The 20,522-nt window shown below is 39.5% G+C and overlaps 3 protein-coding genes across 5 annotated transcripts; 2 read left to right on the top strand and 1 right to left on the bottom strand.

Moving 5' to 3' along the window:
• Positions 1-657: 657 nt before the first annotated feature.
• Positions 658-11,265, top strand: LOC114525964. The gene is made up of 6 exons (XM_028547430.1): positions 658-750; positions 847-984; positions 1,441-1,587; positions 8,512-8,956; positions 9,093-9,491; positions 9,758-11,265. Exons 2-6 carry the CDS (start codon positions 892-894, stop codon positions 10,939-10,941), a joined length of 2,268 nt encoding a protein of 755 aa, XP_028403231.1. The 5' UTR covers positions 658-750; positions 847-891; the 3' UTR covers positions 10,942-11,265.
• Positions 3,035-8,469, bottom strand: LOC114525965. 2 transcript variants are annotated; one of them, XM_028547432.1, is made up of 3 exons: positions 8,245-8,469; positions 6,572-6,995; positions 3,035-4,348 (listed from the first exon to the last, which is right to left on the bottom strand). In XM_028547432.1, exons 2-3 carry the CDS (start codon positions 6,975-6,977, stop codon positions 3,324-3,326), a joined length of 1,431 nt encoding a protein of 476 aa, XP_028403233.1. In that variant the 5' UTR covers positions 6,978-6,995; positions 8,245-8,469; the 3' UTR covers positions 3,035-3,323. The 2 variants fall into 2 exon arrangements, with proteins under 2 accessions (XP_028403233.1, XP_028403232.1); XM_028547431.1 differs by having other exon boundaries at positions 3,035-6,995.
• A 767-nt stretch (positions 11,266-12,032) lies between the features above and the next one.
• Positions 12,033-18,107, top strand: LOC114525957. 2 transcript variants are annotated; one of them, XM_028547419.1, is made up of 6 exons: positions 12,033-12,537; positions 12,640-12,776; positions 14,833-14,982; positions 15,463-15,907; positions 16,032-16,430; positions 16,683-18,107. In XM_028547419.1, exons 2-6 carry the CDS (start codon positions 12,684-12,686, stop codon positions 17,864-17,866), a joined length of 2,271 nt encoding a protein of 756 aa, XP_028403220.1. In that variant the 5' UTR covers positions 12,033-12,537; positions 12,640-12,683; the 3' UTR covers positions 17,867-18,107. The 2 variants fall into 2 exon arrangements, with proteins under 2 accessions (XP_028403220.1, XP_028403219.1); XM_028547418.1 differs by having other exon boundaries at positions 12,033-12,776.
• Positions 18,108-20,522: the final 2,415 nt, after the last annotated feature.

Raw genomic sequence — 20,522 nt, 5'->3', positions numbered from 1 at the left:
GCGTATGTGCACGCGATCTCTTCAGCTTGTTTTCCAGGCACAAGGCTAAATAATAGTCTGAGAATTTGCTGTTTGTGTAAAAAATGGCTCACCCAAGGAGTTTTTGACTCGACTTAGAAATCATAGCGATTTCTTAGCGATATTTCTCTTAAATAAAAAACAGGCTTATGTAAAATACAAATGAACGAGAAGGAACGGACACATCTCGTTTGTCAGTTCAATTTTTAAACCTCAGCCTTAGTAGCTATTAGCTAACTACATTCATGGCTTTAGATCCGCCGTGAAAACTCCACTCTCGCTTGTATTCGTGGATATTAAACTTGCCCGATATTTGGAGCGTTCAAATATCACAAATTAAACGTGTGTCACTTTGAATTGTGTTTCTCCAGTTCTGTATTATTAAAATTCTTGCATATATGGTTGCCATTGGCATTGTAACTTGTCAAGCGTTGCCATGGAGGAATAAACTTTGAACGAAACACGTGTCGCGTGTCGCTGCTTTTTCATAATTTTTATTTTCATAATTATATTTCATAAGTTTTATTGGTTTTGAATCGCTGGAACTAGGCTTTCAAATAGTGTTTTAATATCTTCATCGCTTCTGAGCAAAATGGTCGGCCATTTTGTTTTAGCTACTACTTTGTAAGGTGATATACGGCGGGTTTGTCGACCAATGAGATTGCAGAATAGCTCATACACAATAGCTATATAATAACAAATGTGAACAAAGCTATACCGTTTTGCCTAAAGGTAAACAGAACTCTGAAATTGACATTGTATTTATGTATGGCTATGCAGCAGTTATATACCTGTTATTTTGTAAATTTTTTTGGATTTTGTTTTTAGAGTGTTTTAAAGAGTAAAGGCAGGCGATTTTATTCCCGACGACCAATGTTTAGATTTCGAAAGAAAATTTTTAACTTTTTTATTTTGTGGATCGTATTTGCCTTGCTTTATTTTCGCTGGAAGAGTCCAGCTGTAGAGGTACGTATTGTATTGTGAATATCACCATTTCCTGAGGCCGGTTGTATCAAGCCCGTTTAGCTTAAACGGTGGATAAGTCAAAATTAAATAACACTCTTACATCTCTCTTGAATGAGTCAACTTGAATATTATGCACTGAATATGTAGTTGTAAACAGTTAGTTTGCTTCTTGAATAAAACGATAGACTTGCTTTCGATTTTGAACTTAACCACCGTTTAAGCTAAACGGGCTGGATACAACCGGCCCCTCAGCCCCTGTTTTCAATACAATGTATTGCCGTTCAATCGCTACAATATAACTTATTTTCCTGTTAAAGCATCTAATGTAGACGCAGTTCTAGCATGTAACGAGATAGTATTTCACTTCCCGGGTCAAGGGACTAGTTTAAGTTTTCACTTTGTATTCAAGCGACTGTTATACTTCGAATATCTGTCAATTCCTTCTTATGCGTTTAGGAAAATAGAAATGTTACCCCACCTCACTTTGAACACGACGTGGAAATCCTGCCCACAACACACGCCGTGACCTACAAGAGTACCCTTCCCACATCGTCTTTGACAACCACTTTGGCAACGAGGAAGCCGGTCGTCCAATACCTGAAGGTGCGTTCTTGTACAAGAGAAGTCGCTAGAGTTGTTTAAATATAATAAATAATATAGTTTTTAAAGATTGCATTCTTCACACTTGCAATTTTTGTAGCGATTTTTAATATTATTCATTGATTCTCTTCTTTTGACCGACATAAAGAAACGGATAAAAACAAGTACTCTGTGTATAAGTGGCCCCATTTGAACATCTATAACTTTTCCGCTCAATCACATCTATCAAACGAAGTAAATCTCAGTAAACCACATTTTCCATGTGAACTATAGGCTTATCATAGATAGACTTAACCCTGTTTCAAACGCCTGACTTTTATGTAATGATATACATTATTGAATAGCAAACCTGATTAAATTATCACAATAAAGTCAATAAACTCAGCAAACATTAAATTATCATATTACACACTCGACATAATCCCTACATGAATACATGTTAAAGAAAAACTTCCATTTGTGCAACTCGGTTCAGAAAAGTGTCTTGAGTAATAATTATGATTGTTTTCATCAGTTAAAATTTTGAAAAACTGCTGAAAATGCGTCAACTTGTTGTTTAAAAACGCTTTATCGCTTCCCTTCATATCTAAAAGATACCTTGTCATGACGAGCTCTGTTTTCTGTGTTCTAGATCTCGTACAAAAACAACTCAGACACAGAGTTGGAATAATTTTGGCAATGTGCGTAATTGTCTAACGCACATGCCGATTTATTAATTTTTACTTAACAACAAATTAATTATTAATCAACAAACAATAAATTCAATTACTAAACAATTTGCACAGAAAAGGTGGGGCTAATTTAAACGCCCTACCGAATATACTAATATACCTTTACATTAAGCTCGCGTGAGAAAACGGGGAGGAGGGCGGGTTCAAATTTGATCTGTAATGACCTTGTCGAAGCGAGGAGCAGAATGAATTGGCAGCACATTCTGCTCTTTATCTATACTGACCCTCATCTCCGCTTTCCCACACGTTACCTATATGTCATCAGAATTCCAGGGAAATTACCTGCGCGTCAAACTAAAGTATTTAATATACTTTATTATAAAGTCTCAAGTGCAGGAAGCAATAAATTCTTTATTGGTATGCCAATAATTCCTTTATCGCTTCCCTTCATATCTAAAAGATACCTTGTCATGACGAGCTCTGTTTTCTGTGTTCTAGATCTCGTACAAAAACAACTCAGACACAGAGTTGGAATAATTTTGGCAATGTGCGTAATTGTCTAACGCACATGCCGATTTATTAATTTTTACTTAACAACAAATTAATTATTAATCAACAAACAATAAATTCAATTACTAAACAATTTGCACAGAAAAGGTGGGGCTAATTTAAACGCCACAAGGCTCCTTGGGTAAAGGAGACAAACCCCACCCCGTCATGACAAGGTATCCACAGACAGACTTGTAAAATCAGCAAAACAAATAAATATAAAACATGCATATAAGAAACCCACATATAAGAATCGCAGCAAGGAAAAGGTACAGATCTCCAACCAGTCGTGCCCCTGCATTGACCGGCCGAGTATCTGCAACCTGAGTCGCCAATATGAAAATAGTGATATGAGGTAGAGGAGCGCTAGCTTTACCCCTGTATCAGCATTGCGCCCGATTACCAATGAGTCTCATCGTAGTTATCGTAGTTGCAACGAATATGGGATATAACGAAATAAGTACGAACTAAGAGGTGTGCAGCCAAGGTCAACCCCCGCCAGGCACGGCAATAAATTACTCATGTCGACATATGATGCGAAATAGGTCGCGAAGATAAGTTTGGACTACGAATGTACTTGCGGAATGCGTCGGATTTCCACCTACCCATTACTCTGATTTGAGCGTCAGAAAAACCGCATTCCGCAGCGAAAGTAGCTGCACCAATTCGAAAACTGTGCCCCTTATACTTAGTAGGGTCAAGACCACATGCACGAAAAATCAAAGCCAAATGCTCAGTAAATAGTTTGCGTGTTACTGCGCGCCCATCGAGAGTGCGAAAAAGTGGGCCATCGGATAAACCGCGACGCGCAAAATAGTCGAGTAATGTCTGCACAGGGCAAATATCGGAACGGCGGTGAAGTGTAAGAGAAACACGAGGTTGATTGTAGGAATGTTTAAAGTTCGCAAAATTGATTTTCAAACCGGAAATATTGCCCAAATTATCAACAAGCTGAACCACTTGAGATAATTGAAGCACGCCGGGAGACCGTGGGCAAGTCGTTATTTCACCAACCCGCAAAAAGGCAAAAAAGGCTGTCGTACACATTGCCCTAAATAAAAGTGCGCGATATTCACTAGATGCAACGAGAGAAGTCTGTTGTAAAATTGTGCGGAGGATAGAAATAGTGATTGGAAGGCGTGCATCAACACCGGAGCCAAGCTTACCATATCCTTTCAACATTTCGAGAACCCAAAATACCTTTGTAGGGTCATGCACGCCCGTTAAACGGTGACAATAACCTAATGCAGAAACATATGTATTCGCGGTCGAGGCTGCATAATTGCGCTGAAACATGAATGCGATAAATAAACCCAAGTCTGAAGGCGATATGGGCAGTTTGACTGAAGCAGATTGAAAAACTGCAGAAGAAAACTGATTGTAGAGTTTCCATGCCCTGCGATAGGTAGGGATTGACGAAGGCTGCAAACTAGATTGAATTAACCGCGAGGTAATAGCGGCCAATTGTGTGGGAGAAGGTGAGGCGGTATGACTGTCGGTGTTGGCCGAACGCCCACCGGAGCTAGCCGTTTGAACTTCGAAACCTGCAAGCGAGATAAGGAGTCAGCCAAAACATTTGTAACCCCCGCTACATGGCGAGCGCGAAAGAGAATATTAAATTGCAAACAAGCCAGCACCAGGCGTCGAACAAACACCATAACAGTCACATCACGAGAAGTAGCCTTATTTATAATATCAACCAATGCCGCATTATCGGTGAAAAAAGTTATACGCTGGTTACGCATCTGGTCTCCCCACAGAAGAACGCTTAATACGATTGGGTAGAATTCCAAAATGGTTATGTTAAAAGTTTTCCAATTGTCGGGCCAGGCACCGTAACACCACTCAAAACCAAAAAGCGCGCCATAGCCGAAGCTAGCCGCAGAATCAGTGTACAGGTTAAGGCTAGCAGAGTCATGCCACATGTCATTGAGAAAAAACGATCGGCCATTAAAATTGGCTAAAAACGACTGCCAAATTTCGAGATCAGCCTTTACCGATTTAGTTAGGCGAATGAAATGATGAGCACACCGTACGCCCTTAGTTAAATCAATAAGACGTCGGAGAAAGGCCCTCCCAGGGACAACGACTGAACAAGCAAAATTGAGTAAACCGGTTAAAGATTGTATCTCGCGTAATGTGACCTTTTTGCGACAAAGAAAAGCCGATATCAACTGCTTGCATTTGTCAGTTTTATCCAAAGGTAAGCGGGCTTCCATGCACAAAGTATCTAATTCAATGCCGGCAAAGGAAAGAACGTTGTGTGGGCCGATTGTTTTTTCTGGAGCGATTGGCACGCCTACGTGTTCACAGAGAGACAAAAAGCGAACAAGGTCAATGCGACATTGGTGATAAGTAGGTGCGGCCATTAGATAATCATCGAGAATGTGGATTAGATGCGCGATTGACAAGTGTGTCTTAGCAACCCATTCGATAGCAGTGCTAAACATCTCGAAAGTGCGACATGACGACGCACACCCCATAGGCATAACTCGATCATAATAATATTTGCCTTGCCAAAAAATACCCAAGAGATCGTAATCGGCAGGGCGTATGGGAATAATACGAAATGCGCTTTTGATATCTGTCTTCGCAAGAAAACAACCGCGCCCAAGCTGCTTGATCATAGAAACTGCATCATCGACACGAGCATAGTTCACAGAGGTATGCTCGGGAGCAATCCCATCGTTAACAGAAGCACCGTTCGGAAATGACAAATGGTGAATCAAACGGTACTCCCCTGGAGTTTTCTTAGGAACAACGCCTAGCGGAGAGACTCGAAAATTGGGAAAAGGGGGATTGTCAAAGGGCCCAGCAATGCGATTCGCCGCTAATTCTTTCGAAAGTTTAGCACTAACGATTTCCGGGTTCTGCAGGGCCGAAACAAGATTTGTTGCAAAAAACGATATACGAATGCCTTCAAAATGAAGGGGAAAACCAAATTGAAAACCATTATATAACATAGATGTCAATCGCACATCATATCCACATAGTAGAGGGGAGAGTTTATTAATTTGTACTGGTGTTGGCAGGACGGGACTTGGATGCTGCAGGGGTTGACTGCGAATTTGAGCGTGAGGGACGAAAATTACATCGGAGTGCGGAGTGGACTACACCACATTTAAAGCATTGATGTTTAAAATTACAGCCCGGACAATCGCCGCCCCGATGGAACTTGCGACAAAATCCCCTGGGAACAAATAGGGCAGGAACTGACGCTGGCGAATTAGACCCATGATTACGCGTAGGTAGCTGGGTTTTAGTGAAGCGTGAATGATTGAAATTTTGCGCCCTTATCCACAGTTCCCAGTGAGTGTCGCTCCACGGTGCATCGGCTGGGTTAGTTTGACGCAAAAGACGAAATTGAGCGTCGTAAAAACGCCAGTCACCCCCGCGAGCAGCCAAATCGCGAACAACTTCGCCGTATTTCATCAAAGCGGGGGCCTCCATGGGGAATTTAGTTGTGTACACCCCGACAAAAATTTGAAACGCTGAAGTCCATGCCTCGATATTAGGGATGGACTTCACTTTGTGTGTTGGTTCCAAAGATAAAAGCGGAACATTGGAGCCTTCTTGAGGCCCCACCGACAGCTGATAACGAGTATCACAAGCCCCAGAACCAAGCAATAGGCTGAAATCTAAAAATTCATTGGCCCAAATTTTCGACTTCAATTTGGCACTAACGTTTGCTCCGATAGGCAAACTGATGGAATTAAATTTGGAGCTTGGCGTTGGGGACCGCGATACCGGCACTAAGTTAGGCTCACCTGATATATTGAGTAAAGCAGACGCCACCGGCCCCTGCATCGTGGCGTCTGCCGTACCCAACACACCCGAAGCAACCACTGGCAATTCACGCGTCTCCGTCGAGAACTCGGGCGGTGTAGATGGGATGGTGTGTGACTGGAGGTTGGCCATGACCGCCTGCGTTGTTTCCGAAATTATTCGGGCAAGAGTAGCTTCTGAGAGGGTAAAATGGTTGGTAGACCCCGCAGAGGTGTTGTCTGTTGTTGGTGCAGTAGTTGGCGCGGACAATGGCTGCGGCAAGGTATTCACCGATGTACTGGGAGCCGTGAGTGGACCGGAGCGGGACGATCGTCGCGGACGGCCGGGTCGGGTTGGTTGCGTTCGCCTTTTCACTCGTTTACTCGCTCTGGTAGTGGTAGCAGGCATAATTCCGTATAGCAAGAACTAAGGAATAAACAAAGAGCAGAGCAAGAGCGAAACGAATGTCTGTGGTGATACGTAAAATACTATATACCAGAGACACGCCACGCACAATACAATTGAAAAATATTAAAAAAGACAGGAAGAATGGAAAAGGCAGCGGAATAATCATGGCATACAACGAGGGTAGCCGCATTTGATTATCCCGTGATGCTGCAAATACTGAAAATTATCGGGCAATCTGAAAACAACATGCCGCACCATCCCACAATATATTGACTTCAACTGTGGGCATCCGGAAACGTAAAACGCCCTACCCACTAAGACATGCATTTTTTCCTACACAGAACGAACGAGCGATATATGCATAAAACTACATCAGCACGACAAACATCACAAACCACACAACGCATATATAACAAGTAAAATCATGAACTCGTCCTGCGCAGCAAAAAACCCAATGTTGAAATCTCAACGTGGGCATCTGTAAACAGTCATGTTGCTCTAGCCCATATTGAGTAAATCAAACGTATGATAAACGACAAATAAAAATGCGGAGTATGCGTAGTAAGAGATATACAGAAAAACATATACACACATATATAATATAATATATGCATAATATATACACGATAAATGAACTACAACAGTGCCAGAGCTTTCAAAATAGCCCCGCGATAGCTCCTATACAAACAATATTGCCCTTGTGTGTTACAATGAACGCCGTCCGTGGATAACAGAACACGGGCGGGATTGAAAAATTCCCGATGTTCCCATAGAAAAATACCCTGCTCCTCTGCAAGAACCACGGACAAATACTGGCGCAAAAGAGCGGCCTTGGTGTTAAAAACACTATCAGATTCCCGCGTTTTGGCGATGTTGCGGTCAATCACCTGGCACACCCCAATGACGCGAACGTGAAATTCGTCGCGAAGTTGGCGAGCGAGCTCTTCAAGCCTCGATCCTACTACCTCAGGGGCATGTGTAGTTAGATCATTTGTGCCCAACTCGAGAATTATAATGTCAGGTTTGGCAGATCGGACAGAAGAAAGATCGAATTGAATAACTTTTTCAACTGTCCGGCCACCTGTACCCAGCATAGTGACATAACCCGATTCGGGAATATGGAAATTTTGGGATGCACGGGAATCGAAATTAGCCTTTAAATCATCCCGTAAGCGACGGACAAAAGAATGACCCAAAATTAAAATATTGGGAAAGCCAAAAGACATTCTAAATTATTTCTAATAAGAATAAATATAGAGATAGTTACCTGTTCAAAGAGGTGTCAAAAAATTCAAATTTGATCTGTAATGACCTTGTCGAAGCGAGGAGCAGAATGAATTGGCAGCACATTCTGCTCTTTATCTATACTGACCCTCATCTCCGCTTTCCCACACGTTACCTATATGTCATCAGAATTCCAGGGAAATTACCTGCGCGTCAAACTAAAGTATTTAATATACTTTATTATAAAGTCTCAAGTGCAGGAAGCAATAAATTCTTTATTGGTATGCCAATAATTCCTTTAATTTTTCAGGTTGGTTATTTTGATGTGAAAGGCAATGACCTCGCTTGTGACAAGGACGGCAAATGTGCCGAATTCCGCGTACGAAATCCGCAACAAGCCATGACGTTGTGTAATTCCTACGGTGCGGAATTATGCAAAGGGTTCGTTTTCTCGCCCAACACCGGCCGTCTCTTTCTTAAAACGAGCGTGAGCGCCGAACCAGTCCACGAACCGTTCTGGGAATTTTACGTCAGAGAGGACTTTCGCGGAAACATCGACCTACTCAAGGAAAAGCAGTGTGCTATTCCTGTCGATGGTTACAAAGATTCGTATCCATTTAATTGCAGTTTACCTGTTCTCGATCCATTTCATGCGAATATCATGAAGTTTATTGATAAGGACAAGACCGTGATTGTCTGCCAGGGAGAGCATTATACTACTTACCGTGATGGCGTGTTGTCTCTCCTGCGAACAGGTGTGATAATCTTATATTCAACAAACATATCTATCTGTAATATATACGACTCGTTTGTTAAAAGCTCTTTTGGAAAACGGAAGCTCTTTTGAAAAGCTTTCTTGTATAAAAAACGATTCCTTTTTTTTGCTTCCAGATTTTAAAACCATGCGTGTTAAAGCGATTAAAAGAAGACCTCACAGCGACTGGGATTTCGACTTCACACCATTACACTTCAATACATTGCAAGAAAATTTAACCAAAATCAACAAAGAATTTCTCCAGATTGAGACCACGGGCGAATCTGGTAAAAAGGTCATCGAATATCATGCACAAGCCGTACCCAAAGCAGAAGTTTTGAAACGAAAGAGGAAAGGAAAAGGCTTGAATGCGAACGTTTTGTTGCTTGGGTTTGATTCGACATCTTCAGCACAAATGCAGAGAGCTTTGCCTAACGTGTATAAATTTCTCAAAGATGACTTAAACTCGTTCATGTTTCGTGGGTACTCGATTGTTGGAGATGGTACAACTCCACAGTTGACAGCAATGTTGACAGGTTTGTACAACAAGTTTACTTGTTGTAGTTTTACTTCTTAAAAGAATTTGACTGGAATACATTTCGTGGTATTTCATTTTGTTTAAACAATGACGGTCTGTTTCTTATTTCCAATATTATATTTGAGCCATTAAAAGTTTTTCAAAAGTCCTCAAAATTCAGGGTAAGAATGAAAAGTAAACCTATGTTGTTTCAAAATTTAGGCATCATTTTCGTCCAAAAATTTACTCTTCTCAGTCCCACCATGATAATTCTTTCTCGCGCAGGTCAAACAGAAGCGGAGCTTCCCGAAGCCAGACGTGGGTTTCCGAATTCAACGACGGTCGATTCGTGGCCTTGGATTTTCCGAGATTTTCGTAACCATGGTTACGCCACGCTGTACAGCGAAGACGACCCGATTTTCAACGCTTTCAACTATCGTCTGTACGGATTTCGCGAACCACCCGCTGACCACTACACGCGCCCGTTTTGGCAGGCCGCCCGAACCGCGGGCTACTGCATCGAATCGACACCCCAACCGCAAATCCACCTCGACTACATCGAAAGCTTTCTGAAAGCCTACGAAAATATCCCGAAATTCGGGCTCGCGTTCTTGGCCCAGATCTCTCATAGCAACATGAACACCCTTAGGCCAGCTGAGGAATTTGTGCTGAATTTTTTCAAATCTATTAAGGAGAAAGGTTACCTGAATGACACGATTCTCATAACCTTTAGCGACCATGGTATGAGATTTGGAGATGCTCGAGCTACAATGCAGAGTCGTTTGGAAGAGAGACTCCCATTTCTTTCCATTACCCTTCCTAAAAGAATCCGCCAAGAATTTCCACGGTTGGAGGAAGTTTTAAGAGAAAATACACAGAAATTACTTTCTCCGTTCGACATACACGCGACTCTACACCATATCTTGAGTTACCCTAAACCTACGAACCGCTCGGAGAAAGTTGGTCTGAGCCTTTTCCAGGAAATTCCCAAAGATAGGAGTTGCACTTCCTGTGGAATTCCCGAACACTACTGTCCATGCGTACAACTGCAAAAGGTACCTACAGCGCATGTTCATGTTCAGAAAGCCGCTGAAGGATTGGTGGCTCATATCAATGCGATCCTAAAACGCGATAAGCTCGCTTCAAGGATGTGTTCTACTTTGAAACTTAGCGAGATTCGATCAGCTTATCAGAACTTGAACCATCCAAAGTTGGTGAGGTTTATAGGATCGAAAGATATCCATGGCCGCATCCCCCGGTTCCGCAACGACACGGGTGATTACGAGTGTAATTATCAGTTGCTGGTGAGAACCGTCCCGGGGGGCGGACTATTTGAAGCGACCGTTCAATTGCTGGACGGGAAATTTCAATATGGGAAAGAAATTAGTCGTATCAATAAGTACGGTGATCAGCCTCGCTGCATTGCAGAAAAGCGACCGTATCTTAGGAAATTTTGTTATTGTCACTGATTTAAATGCGAAAGGTGATTTTGGTCCTAGTTGGGTGAAGACCCAACCGTTGTCTTTGTTTTGACAAGGAGATTTGTACAATCAACTATAGGCAATTCGATAAAATGTTTTCATTGAAATAATTGTAAATCTTCGCCCGTTGAAAAATAGGCAGTGATATACTCTTCTCTTTCTCTGGTACAGTGGTGCCGATGGGGCCTAATTTATATTTTTGTTCCGCTAAACTGATTTTCAATGCCCGTTTGGCCGTTTCTAACAATATTTGTTTTGTGAAGTTAATCTCTCTAAACCTACATACAAAAGCTAGAGTAGAAATTGAATGGATTAAATAACATTTTTAAAGAAAAGATTTAAAAAAACTAAAATACTAGGCTATGAACTCATATTTATTGTATAATATGCAGTGTTTTATTGACGAATCCGCCATTTTGAAAAGCGATCATAACACTGCGCATCCAAGTATTATTCTCTATATATACGACTCAAGCTCATGATATAATTGTTAACTGAATATCCCACTTTTGAATAATCATTCGGTGCTGTGCCACCAACTATACAGCAATTCTAAAAGCGAAATATCTCATTCTACTTCAATACTACGATGGCAAGGGATTCATCCTGGTCGCAGGCAATATGTGAAGTGATTGGTTAATAACTTAGCATCAAATGTGGTATAACAACTGCCTAAATAGACAAAACACTTCTCGACGTTTCGACCTTAGGACCACGTCAGGAGAGTTAGTATGAGTTCATGCTAACTCTCGTGACGAAGGCCCTCAGGTGGAAACGTCGAGAAGTGTTTTGTCTATTTTAGGCAGTTGTTATACCACATTTGATGCTAAGTTGTTTGAAGACGCTGCCACGCTGCTCCTTGGTTTGATTGGTCAATATTTAACTATTACGAGGCAAGTTGCAGTTGGGGGTGTTAGACTAAAATGATGCATTTTGCTTCGCAGCATTGCAAAAAATAGAAGCCGATTCAACTTTCCATGCATGCAACTTGCAATGCAATTTTTTATCGAATTGGCTGCAACTGTAGGGGCTTTATTTACGATGCAGTTAATTTACTTTGCAACGTGAATACAATTAATAATACAATAAGTTTAAGATAATACATAGCCTGCATGCATGCAGTCTCATCCTATACAAAAAATGAGACTGCACGCAGGCTAGTTAATACAATAATTTAGTCAATCAATATTAAAGTTTCATCGGCGTTTAGAGAAATGCCTGTTTTCAAAAGTTCACTCAAACTCATTGAGTATTTCTATTCGACTTTGAGCTGGATTTTATATGTCTTACCTTAATGTTGCCATTTATTGACGTACACTGAACTCTCTCCTTGATCAGCAGGAACGCAGTTTAATTCCTTTGTCACACTTTGTATAAGAATTCTCCTTGATTACCAAGGCAAATCACAGGTATTTTATGCTAATACTAAATATATGTAGTTGAATGTTAAATTACTTGCATTTTTTCTCATGGCTGCCGTTTATTTGGTCTAGGAGGGCGGGAGCATTAGTTTTTTTAAATGTGTGAATGTGCCACGTCGAGCGGGGAATTACAATAGTTAGGCATATTTGTTGGTGCCTAAAGGTAAATATTTCTTTCAAACAGAACTCCGAGAAAGACATTGTATTTATCTATGCAGCAGTTACTCGTGTTACATTTTGTAAATTTTCCGTGTTTTGTTTTTAGAGTGTTTTAAAGAGTAAAGGCAGGTGATTTTATACCAGACGACCATGTTTAGATTTCGAAAGAAAATTTTTAAAGGTCTCATTCTGTGGATCATATTTTTGTTGCTTTATTTTCGCTGGAACAGTCCAACTATAGACGTACGTATGACGATCCTCTGTTTGTAATGTATTGCCTTTTGATCGCTACAATATAACTTGGCTGGGGTCGGTTGTATCAAGCCGCTCAAACGGTGGATAAGTCAAAATTAAATAACACTCTTACAACTCTCTTGAATGAGTCGACTTGACTATAATTATGCACTGAATATGTAGTTGTAAACAGTATCTTTGTACAGGGGCCGGTTGTATCAAGCCCGTTTAGCTCAAACGGTGCATAGCATCATATTTTGGAAGCTGATTGGCACTGGTAGTTTGGTACTGAAACAGCACTAAATTAGCACTAAATTAGCACTAGTTTTAGAGTAAATTTAACACCGAATATGATGCTAAAACAGCACCTATGTAGCAATCAATTTGAGCAATTTCTGGGAGTTAATTTAACACTATCACAGCATTACAGTTGATTTCATAAAACGGCTTTGATCGCGTCAGTTGTGAAGTATGACTAATTGACTATGTTCGGAGGCTGTCAAGTGAAGTGGGCGGGGATGCTGACACTTCCGTTATGTAATTCGCAACAAAGTTTCGAAGTTCAAATCGAACTTCGGAATTTCAAAGCAATTTCAATGCAGGAAAGAAATATTATTGAAATTGCTTTGCCCAGGTATTTTATAGTGGCCATTTTATAGCGATTTAGTCAAACTGCCCGCAAAGTTCGATTTGAAATTTCGAAGTTCGATATGGATCTTCGCTTATTTTTAAAATGCTTGGATATCGCCATAAACCTCGACGTTAATGTTATTCCAAATGTTATTTCAAATATGGTATCCTATACCATATTTAGAGCTTTCGGAGTATACGGAGCGCGTGGGGTCTCGGAGCCCGGTACACTTTATGCTCCAATTATTAACAGGATATATGAACATATGATTTGAATAGCACAAGAGTAATTAAGCATTTAAAATAAACGACAAATTGCAAACATGTCTCGACTTAGCTATAAGCCATCTTCAGTGCGAATGAATTTGTTATTTACATTGTGAAATATATAAAGTAGAAATATGATTACAGGTGAAGTGATATACTGATACTCCATGATTAACATAATTATTTAGCACTTATCGAGTCTGATATAGCACTTTACTTCAGCACGTATCGAATCTGATTGAACGCTAAGTGCAGGCTTATGTTTTTTAATTAACAGCATTTCGTGAAACTTAATGTAAATTTCCATCAGTTGTCCTGATGATGGCAACATGTCATCGAAATGTCAGTTCCGAGCGTTTTTTTTTTTATTAAAAATAGTATTGATTGGTGAAACCACCCGTCGTCTCGCCACAGAGATCAAAGATCACACCTCTACTGACAAAAACTCACACGTCTACAAACACTTACAAAACCCTAACTGCAAATCTAGATACACCTGCTCTTGCTTCGCCATCCTAGACACTACTAACACCTCCTCCTCTCTCAAACTCAAGGAGGCTCTGTGCATACGCAAACACAAAGCAGACCTTAACAAACAGGTTTCACATTGTAATACTATTTTTCAGTTATAATTTTTGTCTGTCGTCTTACTCTACTTATTTTAATTTGCATATCTTGTATCCTATTATGTTGCTAATCATTGTTGTAAATAATTATGTTATTCATGGAGTATCAGTATATCACTTCACCTGTATCATATTTCTACTTTTACCATAATGAAAATAACAAATTCATTTGCACTGAAGATGGCTTATAGTTAAGTCGGAAACATGTTTGCAATCACAAATTTTGTCGTTTATTTCAAATGCTAAACAGGATATATAGAGGGTTGAATTAACTTTTTTACAAAATGTTAGCGCTTAATCAGCTCCAAATTTGGTGTTAAAATGACACTTTTCATTTAACACCACCATTAGGTGTTGCTGATTCAACTATATTCTTGGTGCTAATTTAACTCTCTGAAATTGACAGTGCATCTAATATAGGCAAAGTTCTAGCAAAACGTATTTCATCTCCCAGGTTATGGGACTAGTTTAAGTCTTCATTTTGCATATATAGGCGACTGTTAGACTTCGAATATCTGTCAATTCCTTCTTTACGCATATAGGAAAATAAAAATGTTACCCCACCTCACTTTGAACACTACGTTAGAATCCTGCCCACAACACACGCCGTGACCTACAAGAGTACCCTTCCTACATCGTCTTTGAGAACCACATTGGCAACAACGAGAAAGTCCGTCGTCCAGTACCTGAAGGTGCGTCTTTTGTAAAGATTGTTCTTTAGACAGCATAACAGCATTTATATAATATGTTACGAAAAATCTCTACGGCATAGTCGTGATCTGTCCTTGGAAACGGATTGTATAAATATTATATAAACAAATAGTTTTTTAAATCTCAGCAAACAGCATTTTTCACATGTGAAGTAGACTTATAGGCTTAGATAAGCCTGTTTCAGTCGCCTGATATTTTTATGTAATGAAATACATTGTTAAATAGGAAACATATACTGATTAAATTATCATATTGGACACAGCAAACATTTTAAATTATCATATTAAACGCGCTACCTAATCCCTACGTTAAGACATGCTAAAAAAATGCTTTCACTTGCATGTACAACTCGGATTAGAAAAGTGTCTTGAATAATTATGATTGTTTTCATCGGCTAAAATTATGAAAAGCTGTTCAAAATGTGTCAACTTTTGTTGTTTGAAAACAGTTTAATTTTTCAGGTTGGTTATTTTGATGTGAAAGGCAATGACGTCGCTTGTGACAAGGACGTCAAATGTGCCGAATTCCGCGTACGAAGTCCGCAACAGGCGATGACATTGTGTAATTTCTACGGAGCGGAGTTATGCAAAGGGTTCGTTTTCTTACCCAAAACCGGCCGTCTCTTTCTTAAAACGAGCGTGAACGCCAAAGCAGTCCACAAACCATCCTTCGAATTCTACGTCAGAGCGGAGTTTCGCGGAAACGTCGACCTATTTGAGGAAAAGCAGTGTGCCATTCCTGTCGATGGTTACAAAGATTCGTCTCAGTTCAATTGCAATTTACCCGTTCTCGATCCATTTCATGCGAATATCATGAAGTTTTTTGATAAAAACAAGACTGTGATTGTTTGCCAGGGAGTACATTATACTACTTACCGTGATGGCGTGTTGTCTCTCCTGCGAACAGGTGTGATAATCCTATTCAAAAAAATATCTATCTGTAATATACAATTCGTGTGTTTAAAAGTTTTTTTGAAGACGAAAGTTCGTTTGACTAAGCTCAATAGCTACGATTCCTTTTTTACTTCCAGATTTTAAAACCATGCGTGTCAAAGAGATTAAAAGAATACCTCACAAGGACTGGGGTGTCGACTTCGCACCATTACACCTCAATATATTGCAGGAAAATTTAACCAAAATCAACAAAGAATTTCTCCAGATTGAGACCACAAGCAAATCTGGTAGAAAGGTTATCGAATATCATGCACAAGCCGTACCTAAAACAGAAGTTTTAAAACGAAAGGGGAATGGAAAAGGCTTGAATGTGAACGTTTTGTTGCTTGGGTTTGACTCGACATCTTCAGCACAAATGCAGAGAGCTTTGCCTAACGTGTATAAATTTCTCAAAGATGACTTACACTCGTTCATGTTTAGTGGGTACTCGATTGTCGGAGATGGTACAACTCCACAGTTGACGGCAATGTTGACAGGTTTGTACAACAAAGGTGTAATTTTACCTCTTCAAAGAATTTCAATTGAATACATTCGGTGGTATTTTATTTTGTTCAAACAATGACTGTTTGTTTCTTATTAGTTATTACTAATTAAATATTTGAGCCATTAAAAAGTTTTTAAAAAGTCCCCAAAATTCATATTAAGATGTGAGGGTAAAACTTTGTTGTTTCAAAATACAGGCTTCATTTTCGTCCATGATAACAGACACTATAATAACTCTCGCGCAGGTCAAACAGAAGCGGAGCTTCCCGAAGCCAGACGTGGGTTTCCGAATTCAACGACGGTCGATTCGTGGCCTTGGATTTTCCAAGATTTTCGTAACCATGGTTACGCCACGCTGTACAGCGAAGACGACCCAATTAACAACGCTTTCAACTTTCGTCTGTTCGGATTTCGCGAACCACCCGCTGACCACTACGCGCGCCCGTTTTGGCAGGCCGCCCGAACGGCGTCGAACTGCATCAAATCGACACCCCAACCGCAGATCCACCTCGACTACATCGAAAGCTTTCTGAAGGCCTACGAAAATATCCCCAAATTGGGGTTCGCGTTCTTGTCCGAGATCTCCCATAACAAGATGAACACCCTCAGGATGGCTGAGGAATTTGTGCTGAATTTTTTCAAATCTATTCAGGAGAAAGGTTACCTGAATGACACGATTCTCATAACCTTTAGCGACCATGGTATGAGATTTGGAGCTGCTCGAGCTACAATGCAGAGTCGTTTGGAAGAGAGACTCCCATTTCTTTCCATTACCCTTCCTAAAAGAATTCGCCAAGAATTTCCACGGTTGGAGAAAGTCTTAAGAGAAAATACACAGAAATTGCTTTCTCCGTTCGACATACACGCGACCCTACACCATATCTTGAGCTACCCTAAGCCTACGAACCGCTCGGAGAAAGTTGGTCTCAGCCTTTTCCAGGAAATTCCCAAAGATAGAAGTTGCACTTCCTGTGGAATTCCCGAACACTACTGCCCATGCGCACAACTGCAGGAAGTACCTACCGCGCATATTCATGTTCAGAAAGCCGCTGAAGGATTGGTGGCTCATATTAATGCGATTCTAAAACGCGATGAGCTCGCTTCAAGCATGTGTTCCACTTTGAAACTTAGCGAGATTCGATCAGCTTATCAGAACTTGAACCATCCAAAGTTGGTGAGGTTTATAGGATCGAAAGATATTCATGGCCGCATCCCCCGGTTCGGTAAGAACCCGGCTAATTACGAGTGTAATTATCAGTTGCTGGTGAGAACCATCCCGGGGGGCGGACTATTCGAAGCGACCGTTCAATTGCTGGACGGGAAATTTCAATATGGGAAAGAAATTAGTCGTATCAATGAGTACGGTGATCAGCCTCGCTGCATTGCAGAAAAGCGACCGTATCTTAGGAAATTTTGTTATTGTCACTGATTTAAAAGCGAAAGGTGATTTTGGTCCTAGTTGGGTGAAGACCCAACCGTTGTCCTTTTGTTTTGACATGGAGATTTGTACAATCAACTATAGGCAATTCGATAAAATGTTTTCATTGAAATAATTGTAAATCTTCGCCCTTTGAAAAATAGGCCGTGACACAATCTTCTCTCTGTTTGTTTCAGTGGTGCCGATGCATGGGGCTTAATTTATATTTTTGTACCGCTAAACTGATTTTCAATGCCCGTTTTTTACAATATTTGTTTGGTAAAGTTAAAATCTGTCTAAACCTACATACAAAAGCTAAAGTATAAAAATTGAATGGATTAAATAAGATTTTTAAATGAAAAATTAAAAAAGCTAAAATACTTGACTCTAAACTCATATATATATATATATACGACTCGAGCTCATGATATAATTGTTAAATACTGTACTTTTGAATAATCAGTCGGTGCTGGGCCATCAAGAATACATGCAGCAATTCTAGAGCGGCGAAATATCTCATTCTATTTCAATACTAAAATTTCAATACTACAATGGCAAGGCCAAGGGAGAATAATGTATCGTATTTTCCGGTTTTGAGAGATATTTTTTACTTGTGCATAAAATAACGTTTTAATTTACTTACTTTTATATAATCTGTTGAACTTTAAAAAAAGCGTGTAAAATTGCGTGTGATTACATTTGTACGAATAACGTATGTTATATGTCGTTTTTGAAACGTTTCCACTCGTGCATGAAATAAGTCATTTTCAGTCAGTTTGTTATAACCAGTTAAACTTTCAATAATGCGTGAAGAGTGACCTACACCTTTCATGGTGGTAACATTGAACGAAGACATGGCAATTGATTTGATTGATTCTAGAGTTGACAGTCTGAGTTCAGCTTTGGACTAGGCCTATATATTCCATACTGTATAATACTGACAATTTTAAACACACGATTATGTGGGTATTCCTTGCCATTATGACATGAAATTGTATACATTTGAAAGCTAGATAATCCGTCTTTCTTGTCTCGTTTATACGAGATTTTTTTCAATACAATCTGTTTAATCAATTTACGTCGGTAAAAACACACGTTTTTAAGTAATAAACAGGCTGCACACACAAAAAATGATATATGTAACTTTTATACGTTTCATGTAACTTTTTTTAGCTTTACACCACGAACCAGCGTCAGGTTATCGCTATACCCGCGTCTAAACTCTAAAGTAATTAGACCCACCAAAGGTTTATACTGCATGGCCTTCCGAATGAGATCCCACCGGCACCGGCATAACGTAACTATGGGGAGTTGATGGGAAAGGCTTGTCGCTATAGTTTTGACACTCACGTATGCATTTTCTAATATACAAATGAAATATATAAAAGTGGGGAAATATATTAAATGAATTAGATTGGAACCCAATATGGGCCGTTTGTTCTAACGCAGTATTTAGCTAACGTATAAATTATAAATCTTCAAACCTATTTTACACATGCAGTATATCGATTACAGGGAATGCTTTCGAAAGTCAAGGATTAGTTATTTATACATTACATATTATATAAACAGTTGGAAATTGGAATAAGATGAGGGGTTTTTATTCAATTTTCACGAGCGCTGATACAACTATACATACAATAACTACAAGCATTAAAAGTGTTTATAATCAATTATTTCGACACGCATGAAGGATGTTTAATATTCCTATGCTAATAGAAACACAAAAGACTTTTTTGTGGTTGCATTCAGTTAAGACACCTCTTTTAGCCCGTCTAGAATTTAAACAAAGATACATGTTTGTTAATATTCTGGTAGTTTTGATGTTTCATCGAGGCCATCCTACAAAATACACGATTAATTTTCTAGTTTTTATCTTTCCCTGCATGAACATCTGATTACACACACTAGTTGAAGTTATGCAGACCGCTGAAAAGTTATGGCAGCTTTGAGAGAGATTTTCATGCAAGAAAGATTTGCCGAACTTTCGATAAAGCGTGTACGTCCAATCATGCATGGTGGTAACATTCAATGGAACAAAGGAAAAAGATTTACAAAGCAAGTGTTAATTTAAAAATATCGTTATAAGCTGGAGTCCGTTTTTTGTGGGCATGCATGTGAGTAAAATTTTATTATCGATTATCCGCGATAAGATATTCGTAATTTTTAAATCAGTCTTTTATATAACGGGTTGTACATGTTAAAATTGATGTTGTCTAATCTGTGATTTTATACGATAAGAGACTGAATTCTTAACGAACTTAGTACATATTGCAATCATAGCGTCATGTTCTCCTTATGAAGTAAAGATAATCAATTATTCTTGACGAAAAGACGGTCTATTGTTTCTTTTCTTTTTCAGTATCTTTTATTCGCAAAAGAGCACTTTAAAAGAACGTTTTAATTGTCTTTATTTAACACTTGCATTGATGAAATATTCTGCTTGATTGTTTTGAACTAACGGCATTCCACGATCATATTTGACATTTGATCGTAGAATAATATCACCGATAAGATAAATATGAAAACAGTCTCAAAAGTTGGGAATCAGCACTGAAATCAATTGAATCGCATATGATGTGTATGCTGCAAATGTATAATGTAAATTTTAATTTTGAGCCAGTTGAAGTGTCATATTAATACCCGCGTTAGCTATGCATGCTAATGC

Source organism: Dendronephthya gigantea, unplaced genomic scaffold (genome assembly GCF_004324835.1).
Source record: "Dendronephthya gigantea isolate DGI-Jeju-01 unplaced genomic scaffold, DenGig_1.0 000036F, whole genome shotgun sequence".
Classification (NCBI taxonomy): domain Eukaryota; kingdom Metazoa; phylum Cnidaria; class Anthozoa; order Malacalcyonacea; family Nephtheidae; genus Dendronephthya; species Dendronephthya gigantea.
This window is presented reverse-complemented; position numbering and strand designations above follow the sequence as displayed.